This window comes from Struthio camelus, chromosome Z (assembly GCF_040807025.1).
Source record: "Struthio camelus isolate bStrCam1 chromosome Z, bStrCam1.hap1, whole genome shotgun sequence".
NCBI classification, from domain to species: domain Eukaryota; kingdom Metazoa; phylum Chordata; class Aves; order Struthioniformes; family Struthionidae; genus Struthio; species Struthio camelus.
This window is the reverse complement of record NC_090982.1, coordinates 17,490,921-17,504,619: the sequence shown is the minus strand read 5'-3', so window position 1 is coordinate 17,504,619 and position 13,699 is coordinate 17,490,921. Positions and strand designations below refer to the sequence as shown.

The following is a 13,699-nucleotide window of genomic DNA, read 5'->3' as shown; positions in this document are numbered from 1 at the left end:
TGCTTACCCCTTTAGCTGTTGTAGCATTTCCAAAACCAGCTGAAATTGACACTTCTGTTTTGAGAGCAGGTGAAATGGAACGTTGCGCAAAATTACACAAATTGCACAAGTCGTTGGGCCATATCACGAGAGCCTGTAGCTTGAAGGAAGCATGGGTAGGCTTGTTTTCAAAGGTAAGTTACAAGACAATACCTGGCACCAGGATTTTCTTTTTGTGGGTAAGCCGCATGCTTTGAGATACAGAAGGAAGTTACTGTCTATAAAACCCAAATAATAGTCTTATTTTCTTCACCTCAGAGGGACTAAGTTTTAACTACATGTTTGTAAAATATTTTTAAAACACTTTTAAAAGCTCTGTATCCCTCTCTTACTCTTCTACTGTTCAAGTGTGAATCTACTTAAGGCACTCACCATGTTTTTACGTATATGATAATTGTGCTGATTTTTAAATAGGTACTAAAACTGGACATGGATGGATTTTCTGTATGTTCTCACTACTGCTGCTATTACTGGGGAGGATGTTTTGCAGGCCGAAACATTGCTTTGTAGTACTCCCATCTAAATGCACAGGCCCCAAGCCTGCCCCAGCACACTTAGGGCTCAGTGCCAGACCTCCCTGTGGAGGAAGAGCCTTGTAGGAACCGCAGCTGTAATAGCTCTTTGGGTTGTTATATTCTTCAGCGGGCAGATTGTTCCTCCGCTCTGTGTGCGCTTGGGGTACCGAGATGAGATGCTTGTGCAAGGGACTGCCTCTCCTTTCAGACAGCTTTCCAGTGCTTTTGCCCTGTGGGAGAGAATCCAGAATTCTCATGTTTATCGTGAGCATGTTATTTCTGCTGGAAGTTTGTTATGACTGTTTGAAGTGCTCAAAGAAAAATGACATCTAGATCTAGATCTTCCCCACGTTTTAATCCAAGTGTTGCAGCCCCCTGTGTGGCGGAGTATCACAGTCTTAACGTCTGTAAACTTGATAGAAAGGGTAAGGTAAACTTGTCCCCTCCTTGAAGAGAAGTAGCTAAACTTCTGACTTTGTTCATCGTGCCCTCACCAGGAAGAGGGAATATGTAAATATAATAAAGAGATGGAGCAAAAACATATCAAATGAGAATGGAAGAGACATGTAGCTTGTTAAATTGCTAATCATGTTCCTATGAGAAGGGATTCTTAAGAAAAACTGATAAAGAGCAAACGGATGATCAGATTCCTTGCTGTCTGAAATCAATGCAGAGCACATGCTGAGGATAACAGGAAGTATTAAAGAGTCAGAGAATATGCTGAGATTTAGCAGAAATCCTTCTCTGATCTCTACATTTAAAGATAAGCTGAAGGTTTTGCTTTGCAGTCTTTGCACAAGTCACACATGTCAAATGTTTAACTGAAGCCACTTCCCTGCATATTTCTCATAATCCTAGCATGCTCCTGGCTCATATTTCCTTTTTGGCACCATACATGTTGCAAACTGCAGAAAGGTAGATCACAGTATCTGACAAAGGTTTAGATTTTTTCTCTTTAGCTTTCCGTCGGCATTTCATGGGCACAAAAGGCCCATTCAGACAAACCTACCTTGTAGGAGATTAAACAACCCCCCCAATAACTTAAAAGTGACAAGAAAATCTGTAACTACTGGAGGCAAGGCAGGGACTCAGGGTGTGATAAGTCTTTGTGAAGCAGGCTTAAATGCCTTCACGTGCAGGTCCAGTGAGGTCTATTTCAGTGGCCGGGCTAGTCTGTTTTTCTTCTGGCACAAGCTAAGCGTTTTCTGGCTTGTGGACTTCAGGAAAAAAACCCATAACCCTGTTTCATGGTTTATTTTAACAGAATAGAGCTGAAAATTACGATTTCTTTGGGACGTGGGTGCCATGCGGTTGCTGAATACAATGGTTACAGAAACAGTCAAGAGGTAGCACTGTGAGATGCATGGAGAAGGCAGGAGATTGAGGAGCTTCAGGCAATCCTAGCAATAGCAAGTTCTTCCTTTGCAGAGGCCGCTTACAAATGAAACGTGCAGCAGGAACAGAGCAGCTACTGGAGGAAGGACGGAGGGCTGGGAAGCACCGCCTGCTGGTACTGCAGGACATCCCAAACCCTCCCTCTGCTGCAGCAGGAAGCGGGGAAGCATCAGGCAGGCACTGGCTTTTCAGTCTGCAGTGGGGACCTCCGTTTCCTCTGTGGGTGGAATTACAGCCCTAGGCAACTATTCCTTTGTTTTCTACCTTAAGTTAACACCATGTGCAATCCCTGTAAAGCATATTTTACTTGGCAGGCCTTTGTGACAGGGAATACAGCCGCTTGTTCCCATTTCTTCTCCTAATAGTGGCTGTGCCTGGGCCTGCAGCAAATCTAATCACGTGCTACTTTGCCATGGTGAGAGATGCAGGTATCAGCGTAGAAAAGTTTAGCACATGGTAATGTACTATAGCGTCTTCATACTCACTTCCTCATGAAGGCTGTGGCTTCTGTTTACTCGAGTAACTTAGCTTAATATATTGTCAGGCCCACCCGTGATGCCCGATTTAAAGCACAAATGATGGCAAAGCAGAGCAAATGAAGTAAGTACAGCTACTGCAGCACTTGCTTCACATACATGAAGGTCAGGGTGACATCTGTTCTGATTTCCATATTTATTTTGGTGTTGCCAAGGCACAAGGAGAATCTTAGATTAAGTAAAGCAGTGAGAGATAGTCCACACCCTTAGTCTGTAGTTCTCCTCCAAAGGGATAGACATAAATTACTCTGAGTTTTTGATTGTCCTCATCTTTTGGACTATAATTTGAAGTGCTTCTAGGCACACGTTAGGCTCTTTCCACAGCTGGCAGTGAATGAATGAAAATATGAGACCATGTATGCCAGATCAAAGACGTATGTAAACAGAAATCTTCTGTCTGTGTTCAGTAACAGAAAATGAGGAAGCAGCGAAAGAATGAAATACAAATATCCAGTGGTTATTCTTTATTGATTTTGTGACCTATTAATTGCATCACTTTTAACAAACACCAGCAAACCAAAGTAAGAGCAGATGTTCATTGTATGCTCTGATTCTGGGACAGATTCAGCACTTTGTTGTGCTGAGAGTGTAATCGATGACATTAAAGTAATTACAGTAGCATAAAACCAGCTTCATTGAGAGGAAAATTAAGCTTTCCTTCCTCAGGAAATTTGGGGATTGAGTTAATCAAGACCTTTTAGGTATTTGTGATTTGCTTCAAAATATCATTTCATCTACATTTTACATGTCTAGGGAAAAATGAGAACTAGAGACAACAATCAGCACAATAACTGTGCACAGTTCAGGATCATGCAGGAGAGAGCAGGATAGTGCCTAGCAGATTTCTGTCATATCCTGCAACAGATAAGCCCTTAATCGGATCCTTCATTAACATCAAGTGTGGAAAAAAAAGCTCATGCCAGAGATTACTCGCTAAATGTAGTTAGTGAGAGAAATTATGCGTTGAAAAAAATATGAAATCCCTCAAATTAATCTTTAAAATACATGGAGTTTGAGTCTCCTCTCTCTTACGTTGGGATGAATCAAGAATAATTCCATTTCAGTGACTGAGTTACACTAGTGTAATTGGAGAGGAAATTAAGCTTGCCTACTCTCCCAGGAGTTCAGAAGATTTACATTTTTAAGGCAGAATTATTTATCTTGAAAATTTGTACTCACATGTTCGGAGGAAGAATTATGACCCCATGTTGCAGAGTAAAGCTCTTTGATACTTGATCTCTACCTATTTACATCCGGACTGGAGTTTTTATGCTGCCCTGTGTGTTCAACATCAGTTGGTTTAAGTTTGCTGCTGGTTTTATTATTCATGTTTTTAAAAAAGCCAAACTGCATAAAACATGGTAAATGTTCAGTGAAATCTCTGAAATATACCTTGTTTTATGTTGTCGATGTTTACAGTGTTAAATTCTTCTTGCTTGAAGATTAGGATATTAAGTTAGTCATTGTTGTAGGCAGGAAGAGGAGAAGAATTCCTACTGAATTTGAAAGACTGTCTTCTGATTTTGTGCAGACCTTCTTAACTGTCTGTGTCTGTTTTTCAGCTTCAGGCTGTGTCTTAACATATATCTATGCTGTCCGTGCATATGCCTTGACTAAAATGTTTTTATGCATGCCCTGTGGGTTTTTGTTTCTGGCAAGCCTATATCACATTTACTTTTTAGTGATTTCGCTCCTGCACGCAACTTTGATATTTTATGATAAAGAAGTAAGACAGGGTGTTCCACTGATGGCCTAAGAAGTCATCAAGCCCTGCAATATTCACAAACATAAGAGATGTTAGATTTTATTAATTTTTTTCTGTTACTTGTAGACCCTAGGAGAGCAAGCCAGGGGAGGATAATGCAGGAGGTGTGTTGATGGAAGCATGTGTTATTTCATTCCCATTTCTTGTAGGAAGACTGCTGCCGTGTCACTACCATAGACAGGAGAATCTGGACATAGATCACTGGTGAATACCCGTCATTTTGTGAAGGCAGGTGGTTGTTGAGCACAACTACAACGGGAGCCATCTTCGCTTGCTTGGGAAGTTTAGGGCCTGTGCTCGTCTGAGTTAGCATGATAACCTCTGCTTCCGGGTATCTTTTTGCTCCTGTAGAAAGCAGTAATCCTCTGGCATAACTCAGTATTCACTGTTCTTGTCTTAGGAGGGGAATTACATTACACAAAATGTATTTTCTTGCTCATCCCCATGCTTCTGGGGAAAGAACAATGCAGTTGTCATATTGGCAATAGTTAATTCTTTTCTTGAGAAGATCGTGTATGCAGATGTGTATATTTCATGAGTGCCCTCTCCCTTTCTTTAAAGGCTGATACTGTTGAAATTGTTGCCCCGTTTCTAAAATTTTCGGCTTTTTGTCATTCTTAACAGTGCTGGCTTGATGTTTATTTACACTGGGGTTCATTCACACACCCTTTTGAGCCCTTTTCCACTGTCACAGTGCTGGGAAGTAGAATCAAGCCTTGAAAACATGTTTACGTTGTTTTTATAGATTAGAGCTGGAGAAGATGACCTTTCCCTGTGGTCATTATTGCAGGTATAGGGGGCATGTTGATGAAGATAGATTGTGCTAGAACATTACAAAAATTTGGCACTGCCTAATTCTCAGAAGATACCACAGAGAGATACCTGTATGATCAGTCAGGCATGGGGCCATACATGCCAAACGTTCTCCAGATGCGATTCCCCCACGATTTCTCTCTCTCCGGCCTCTAAACACATCCCTGTGGGTAGACTTGGGTCATGCTCTAGCACAGGCCGGAGCAGGGGAGAACGGGTCTGCAGTCCAGCTGGATCAGGTACTGACCAGGCCAAGAGTGCTTTAGTCCTGTCCTCATCAGACAGCTTGAACTTCGCTCTGGTACACCATATTGTGGACAGCTTTAACCTAAGCTGCGGCCAGGCTAACCGCTGTGGCTGTGATGGAAATGCAGAGGTCAATGTGCTTATGCTCCCTTCTTAAGCAGTCTCAGCCTCACGGGACAGGCTGTGTGATCTTACGCACTCTGCAATCGTTATCTTGTGGAAACGCTGGGTGTAGCTCATGTGGAGTCTGGTAGCTGAGTAAGTCTAGGGAAAGTTTGGGATCAGTGAGCGTTTTAGAGGCTGAGGCTTGGAGAAAATTCTTCATGAAAAGTCAAGCTAGAACGTGGGTCAGCCTTCTTGAAAGGCAGCGGCAAGCATGTCAAGCATACAAAAATATCAGGACGTTTGGAGAAATTAGTCTTTCCCAGTGGATGAAAATGTTAGTAATCATTGTAACAGTGTTATTCACCTCCTGCTGGTTCACTGGAAAGAACTAATGGAAAATATTTTTCAGAAAGAACAATTTTCCTCAAAGCCAGACCAACATAAAGCCAAAGGCAAATAATTGAGTTTGTTTGTAAAAATGCCCAGGATATAGCACAGGTGACCATTTTTACCCCATAGTTCTCAAAGTAGAGTTAAAAACAGCTGTTTCTTCATCTAAGGGGGTGTTTCCATGAAAGAGAGATGTTAGCTGGGTTTTTGTTTTGTTTTCTTTTAATGAAATTTTTTTTTTTAGATGGCGTCTTATTTTATACACCAGACAGAATACGAAGGACTGATTTCTCTCTTACATGGATGGTGTCTTTGTCACACAACAGAGCTAAGGTCCCCTGCGAGGCTTACCTCTTGCATTCTTTCCTGTATCCTTTTGGATGCACGTGATCACTTCCTGCTGGATGCAAATTACTCTTAACAAGGATATGCAGAGACTTGCACAAAGTGTCAGAAGGAAACACTTTAGAAACAGAGTGATACCAGGGATATTTTAGCTTTTCTAGAGGTCATCATCTGAAGTGTGAGAGAATGTTTCAGGGAGATCTAACATCTGCCAGAAGAGGAAAGAAGCAGTAATAAGCTGAGAGGAAAGTCTTGGAGGAGAAGAGCAGGTGTACCATGCAAAGGGGTTTTCTTGCAAATGCTTTTTCACATCACAAAACAAGAATGAAAAATTCTCAGCTTTTCTGTCCATTTTCCCCCAAAATGCTTGAACTTGTATCCTTTATTACTTAGGCATTGTCATTATCTTTTTAAAGTGTGCTTAAAGTACAGGTGTATGAAGTCAGTTTACAGCACCCAGAATCACCTGTTAATTGCTTGCTTCTTTGATTGCTTTGTTCAAAATAAAACTGCGAATTTTCCTGAAAATAAAATAAAAATATTATCTGTGAAAACTATTCAAAAAGCCATGCTTTTTGGAGAACAAAAAGTGTCAACTGTTCACACAGGATCATTTTTTAAGGTGTAATCCACAAGATTTGACTTACAAAACTCAAATCTCCCTTGACAGGCAGGAGGAAAAGAGGGTAATTGTTTTTTGTTTGTTTGATCGTTCATTTTTTGTGGTTGCCAAGAAAGCAGACAGCTGTTTTTCATTAATAAGACAAGTGTCAGAGTGTTTTAACACCTAGCTCAAAGACTGATATTGCCAGAGTCTCTGAACTTCAGGAATTACGACTCTAGCCCTTCAATAGGAGAGATTTCACCTAGAAGAGAGCACATCTTCTCACTTAAGGAAGAAGACACCAGAGGGCATTTATAGTCGGATCCAGTCGTCTTAGAGTTAAAGCCAAAATGTCTGTTGCCCTGTACAGTTTTTTTATACCATGCAAAGCTACATCAGATAGTACAAAACGACTGTACTGAGGGCAGGAGATGAGAGGCTTGCTAGTAGTCTGCAAGAGAAATTTTGGGCATTGGGAAAGTTTGCAGACAAATTAATGAAATGTTATTATTATGTGGCCATTTTGAAATATTTCCTTGTGAAATAAGTAAAGATAATTATGGTAATTTCCTGGAGAATGGAGTTCAAGGCAGAGAAAGAGATAAGACTCAGACTTATCCAACCTAACTGCAGGTCTCAGGCTTGGGGTGTCTTTTCCCTATGCTTCCTCTGTAAAGGAGAGGCAAAGAAGAGAGGCAATAGTTGCTAAGGGCACACCTCGGATTTGCTGTGGTTTTCCCAGCTCCATCCATTCCTTCGGCCTCTCTCTGTCATGGCAGCAAGGGCTTGGTCTGGGCCTGATTGGCCATTCCTGGAATTGCCAAATTTATTTTTGCCTACATGGCCTTGATCTGGGTCAAAGCCTGTCTCCTGTTGCTTGTAAAGAAGTACATAGTCCTGTCTTAGGAACTTCAATTAGAAATGACTCGTCAGTCAAGTTCAAATGACCAAGTTCAATCAAGAAGTCTGTGGCAGAGCAAAGAATTGAATAGTGTGAACCCTAGTTCGTGACCGAAGCTGTAATCACTGGAGCATCTTCCCTGTCTTATTTGTGCTGTTATTCATCCCTTCTTGCTTACATATTTCCCTGCCCTTGAAGACATCTGCTTAATCTCTTTAAGGCTTGTGCAGGTACATACACAGAGTTAAAATGTTAAATAGGATATAAATGACTGCAAAAGCTTCTGGGAGCAATTGTTTTGATTAATTGCTTTATTGGTTGTGGTTCATGCATTATAGAAAGCATAGTGTGTAAATCATATTATGTAAATCAAGTGCCAGGAGGGGGGATTGCTAGCTTATTTTACTAAGAATTCGTGTGCATTAAGCTTTCGTGTAGTTTCGAGTGGTCGGGCTTTATCTGAACTAATTTTTTACAGCTGTAAATCAAGGAAGTTTTCATGAAATCACCACAGGTTGTATCAATGAAAATCTCTGGAACTGGCCCTTTCTGGAAGAAGATAAATCACGAACTTAATCCCAAATGCCTAGAAGTCACTGGAGAGACCTCCGCTAAGTTTAGGGGGCTTTAGTTCAGTTCTCTGAGAACTCTAAAAGCACCTTGAGCAGACAGTGTTCCTGCGTCAAATGACATGAGCTATATGAGGAAGAAAAACAAGGAAAGAAGTAAAGGAAGAATGTAAAAAAAGTAAAGCAACACACTTGAAAAGTCATGGTAGCTGTGAAATACAGACACCCTGAACTCCTCAATTCTTCAAAAGTGAAGCTCATTAAAAAATGAAATTCCATTTTTAATGAGAAAAAGAAATTGGTAGTGCAATCTATTTTTAGAAGAAATGCAATACTGCCGTTTTCCTTCTTGTTTCCTTTTGCTCAACAGCCTGTCCACCAGGAACATACAAGCCTGAAGGTTCACCAGGTGGAGTCAGCACTTGCATCTCATGTCCCAATGAAAATCATACTTCTCCACCAGGAAGTACCTCCATTGAGGATTGTACATGCCGGGAGGGATATCGTGCTGTAGGACAAACCTGTGAAGGTAAGCATTTCTGTCCAGAAGCAAAAAAAGTCCTGAAATGCATTGTACAGTGCTAGGCCAATTATTTGGCTTTGCACTGCGAAAGAGATGTCAAATCGCATGCAGAATTTCCAATGCCATTCCAAAACAACCAAAGTACCAAGACACAAGCTGAGCTGAAAATGAAAATTGCTTTACTTAAGTAGCTTGCTGCACTGCAACTGGCATCATCTCTGTTGTTGTTGCTTAATTATTTAGTTGTGCACTGCCCTGAACTGAAGCCCCCTGAAAATGGTTACTTTGTCCAGAACGTCTGCAACAATTACTTTAATGCTGCCTGTGGAATGCGATGTAAAGCAGGATTTGATCTCGTGGGAAGCAGCATCCGGCTTTGTCAACCAAATGGCCAGTGGTCTGGTTCGGAGGCTACATGCAGAGGTATGGACATTGTATGTCTGAATAAGTCATTTTCAGTTGGGTTAGTTCTTCGCAATGGTTTACTTTGCTCGTTACCTAGGTTGTGCATGCAGATTTGACCCTGTTAGCCCTTAAGTGGAAGAATGTTCCAAAGGTAAACTTCCACCACAATCGTTCTGTCTTCCTCCTTCCTTTTTAGGAAAGAGGAACCATCTATAACAGAAAATGTAGAGCAGTATTTACTAGAGAGTCAGTCTTTTGCAAGTGAGTCTTCACTGCTCTTTCTTATACCTCTCTCCACTTAATTTCTATGAATTTTGTGTCTGCATTATGTAAATCTGGTGAAAATACAAAGCAGAATCAAATATGTAACAGGCCCTTGCAGTGCGGGCAAGGTTTTAGAATATCCATCAGTCTCTTAGCATAGATATGTATTGGCATTTGGAGACATTAAGCATGAAAGATTTCCATCTTGCTTTTTTACAGTTCTTGAGTTTATTATGCAAAATTAAAGTAGGAAAGTTTGGGTATCGCGCATAGGCTTCAGGAGAGTTTTGAGTGGAGTTTCGCGGGGGAGCGACTAACAGTACACTAGAAATTTGTTGTAAGGGAATGTCATCTGGAAAAGAAATGAACAGAAGGGGTGAAAGAGGGAAGATAAGGGAAAGAGCATCCTGAAAAGCGTTCTTTTCTTTCTGGAGCTCTTACAAATACGTAGGAACACTATTTTGCCTTTCTAGCTCTTGCCTTTACCTGTGGTTTGGTTCTTGATGGTTTAGAGGGGGAGCTGCATCCCCATCCTGTTCTGCCTGGTGTGTCTTCAGAGGAGGGCCTGAAAAAAGGAACAGCAGCTTGCTAGCTCATCAACAGCCATAGCTGGTAGTTCAAGCTGTTTAACTTACCTTGCATACGCTTGACATCAGTATGCTGCCCCAGAAACTAGTAGGTAAGAAGCCATCAGCTCCTGCTGCAACTCTTACCCTGGCTATTACTTCAGGGAAACAGGCAGGATAGGTCCCTGGAGGCATTAGCACGTTATCCCACTACAGCAAACACTGCAGCCCACAGAAAAATAGGAAATCATGATGTGAAAGAAGGGATCTGAGCTAGAGATCCTTTCCTGAGGGCATTCTTATGTAGCAGCAGCAGCAGCATTTTGTTCACTCTTTGCTTACATTTCAAGTCTCTGCCTCAGATAATCATGGAGAACTTATTCTTCCTTTATATCTTCCATTCACCCTGAAAGAGGCAGGAAGGGGACGTTTTCAATAAAAAATAAATTGCTGGACAGTTGCTTGAGGGAGGGAGAAACTAGATTGAGAGGCTGACTTTTCAGAAGATAAAACACAGCCCAAAAGCGTATACTACTTCAGGTGGACTGGGATACTGAGAGAAAGCACATACTTGTCAAAGCTTCTCTTACACAGTGGTCTCCAGCACAAAAAGTCTGGAGAAAAATGCAGTCAAGCACAGAGGAGGAGTCCTTCACGTTCACTACCTGTAGGAAGAAGAGTAAGATTGTACTTGGAAAACTTTTTGAAGCATTACAGAAATATTCATCCTGCTGTGTGCTGGTGCTTGGAAAAGCATCATGATCTTCCTTTAACAGGGAATTTGTCTGGGAAGTGAGGGAAAATAAAATTCTGCCTTGAGGCATTATCTTGATGCTGTGTTAATTTCCTTTGAAGCACTGAGAGGATATCTTTTTACTTTTCGCCTGCCGCTGCCCGTCATGCTGAAGTCTTCCAATTAAAAGATAATAATTATTAAAAAATTCTTCCTTTGCATGTGCTGGATCTGCTATTCTCCATTCATCCCTATAGACTATGAAAGGGAGCAAGATCAAAGGCACAGTTTATAGCTGCCTTGTTAATCCCAGGAGTATTTTATCACATAAATTAGGAAGGGACAGTGGAAGGAGTCTAATCCCTCCATGCTGCTTTGGATTTTGACATTAAACACTCCTCAGTTGCTCTGCTAGCTAAAATCTGCTATGCTATTGGAAAGTGATTATTGCAGTCATGTCTTGCAATCAACTGTGACCCATGAAAAAAGCCCTACAAAGTGTGTATTTAATCTAGGAAAACATATTAGGAGAAAACTCAAGAGCTGGCAGAACAAACTGTTGTTGTTCTGTTTTTTTAACTGACTTAATGGAAATGTTTCTTGGTCATGGAAAATGCCAAACTGACAAGAGGATGATTTTGTGTCTAAGGCATGAGACCATGATCAGGATAACATGGGCTCAGTTCCAGATTTCTGCCAGAGATATATTTGCAGGAAACGAGTATAAATTCTTAGACAGTCAGCTCCTCGTCTTTAAAATGGGAGTGATGGCATTGCCTGACTTCCTGGGTTTATGATGATGACTCCATTAACTCCTGGAAGTCACGCTCAGGCATTTTCTGCACTTTTATCTTTGCGTTCGGTACACCCACCACTGCTTCCAGCCTCACAAGGCGTTTCGGCTGTACAGAGAATTGGCATTTAGTCTAGATGCATTTTATTCCAAAACACAGCATCCGTAAGGGCTGAAAGAAATAGTGTGTGTTTATTTTAACCACCAAAGATTTCTAAAAAGGATCAGGAGGTAGATCTTGTACACTCTGGAGTCTCTGTTGCCCAAGCAAACCCTTACAGGCAATAGATTCAAGAAGGAAATGAAGAAGGAAAACAGAGCATTCTTCCCCTCCTGCATAAAACACAGGCATTTTTCACCTCTTGCCCTAGGGATACAGTGTGAGTTACCGTATATTATGTACTACCGTATGTTACAGCTATATATTGGAGACTGAAATACGGCAGGAGCACTACAGCTATACGTTTCTTCCAGAAGAGAGGACTAGACTTATGTGGTGGTACAAGTGAGTGCCTTCTGCCATCTCTAAAGACGCATAACAGCGCTCTTAATTCATTCAGGCTTCCACAATAATGCTCATAGAATTTGATTGTTTTTCAAAGCCATTTGCTCCCTTGCCACGGATTTAGCGTTAAAGGCCTCCATAGAAATCATAAAAGAGAAAGCCTATTCTCTTCTACACAAAATATGTGTGATTCAGCTGTAAAATGCTTGTTTTGTTCACTGTATTGCTGTTAAAATATAATGTATTAGAAAGTTGCTTTTGTGCTCAAAATGCCACTGGCAAGGCGGAAGTTTCAGGATCTTTGTTGCACTTTTAAATGTACTTTCTAGAGTATGCCTACGTAGAAGCCTGTATGAGAGGAACAGTATTTTCAAACTGTGAACAAGAAACATCTGTCATACAAAGATGTATCAATCATTCAGGTGCATCTGAGTGGCTTTCTTTTTCTTTCGTATCCAATATGCCTAGGTTTTGCTGTAGATCTTTTTTTTTCCACCCAGGGCCTTTATAACCATTTCCAAAAAAAAAGAATAGTTATTTAATAAAGTCTTTTGAAAACTTTGAGGGGCTTGCAGTTATTGCCATTTGTTCAGCTCAGTTTCATTTGAAGGAGAGCTCAGAATATCTGCACATGTATTAGTTTAAGGGAGTCTCAAATCTCAAATCTCATCAGTATGCGCAATAAACAACTACAGGGAAGACGAGAGAAAGTTGCCAAAAGCTGCTTTTGAGTGCGTTTGGAAAGAAGCTAGTGGTTTGTCTCCTACCCAGTGGCAGGGAGGGTGGGTTGGTTGGCAAAATCAACTTTCTAAACCGCAACAGAGAAGTCGTCCAGATCTCTGAAGTCATACATCATTAGAGCTTGGCCCCTGCCTGCAAGGTCAGAAGCTGTGGAAAACAAACACTAGAGACAGCAGTTCAGGGAACTGCAGCGTTCTTGATTTTGTTTTTGTGTGGTCACACTGTCCTTGTATGTCTTTCTCCTTCTAATAACTTTTGAACATATTGAACAATATCAACCAGCTTTGTTTGAGAAAACGCATGTACACATTAGGACCTGCTGTTAAGCGTGTACTATGTAGCTAGTCAGGAGGTGTGTAGAGCTTAGCTATTTGACACAGATGGATCCATAGGCCAGGCTCTGTATGAAGCTCAGAGTCTTGTTGAGAGGGTAGCAAGGGGACAAACGCCAGAGCTGAGCATACCGCCTGAAGAGGAAGAGGACTGGAAGGAATGCAAGGCAAAAAGGCCAAGATATGCATGAGAGAGGAGCTTAAAGTAATGACACTAGGACAAAAACCATGAATGTAGGCTTAGTGGCGCTTCTACTTGTTTCCTTTGACTACCGTTCAGCTGTTTTGGGACTAATCTTAATTTTAATGTGGAATGCAGAGTCATGTTAAGTTGTCACATCAGGATTCAATAAACAAAAGAAGAAGACAATCTGAGGATCATGCAGGCATGCTCCACTTCCATTTCCCTGCACATACTCCTTGACATCGTGTTGCTTGCAGTGTTTGTGAGACCTGGCAGGAGAGAGACTTATGTGCTGAGCAGCAGCTAGGACTGCTTGCACGGGAAGCCCCGCACCTGAAGGGATCTATTTTGTCTCAGCAGCAAACTAAGCTCTTCCTTTTCTTCTGATGTGGTGCCTGTGTATGTGACTGTCTTGTGTTCTTCCTTCTTT

At 41.3% G+C, this 13,699-nt stretch overlaps 1 protein-coding gene across 2 annotated transcripts in view; it reads left to right on the top strand.

The window, feature by feature from the left end:
• SVEP1 (sushi, von Willebrand factor type A, EGF and pentraxin domain containing 1) overlaps nt 1–13,699 on the top strand; it is a 132,069-nt gene that overhangs the window by 39,806 nt on the left and 78,564 nt on the right. For both annotated transcript variants that reach the window (XM_068927879.1, XM_068927881.1), the window contains 2 exons: nt 8,594–8,752; nt 8,990–9,169. In XM_068927879.1, coding sequence (XP_068783980.1) covers nt 8,594–8,752; nt 8,990–9,169 — 339 coding nt within the window. The remainder of the gene's footprint in view (nt 1–8,593; nt 8,753–8,989; nt 9,170–13,699) is intronic.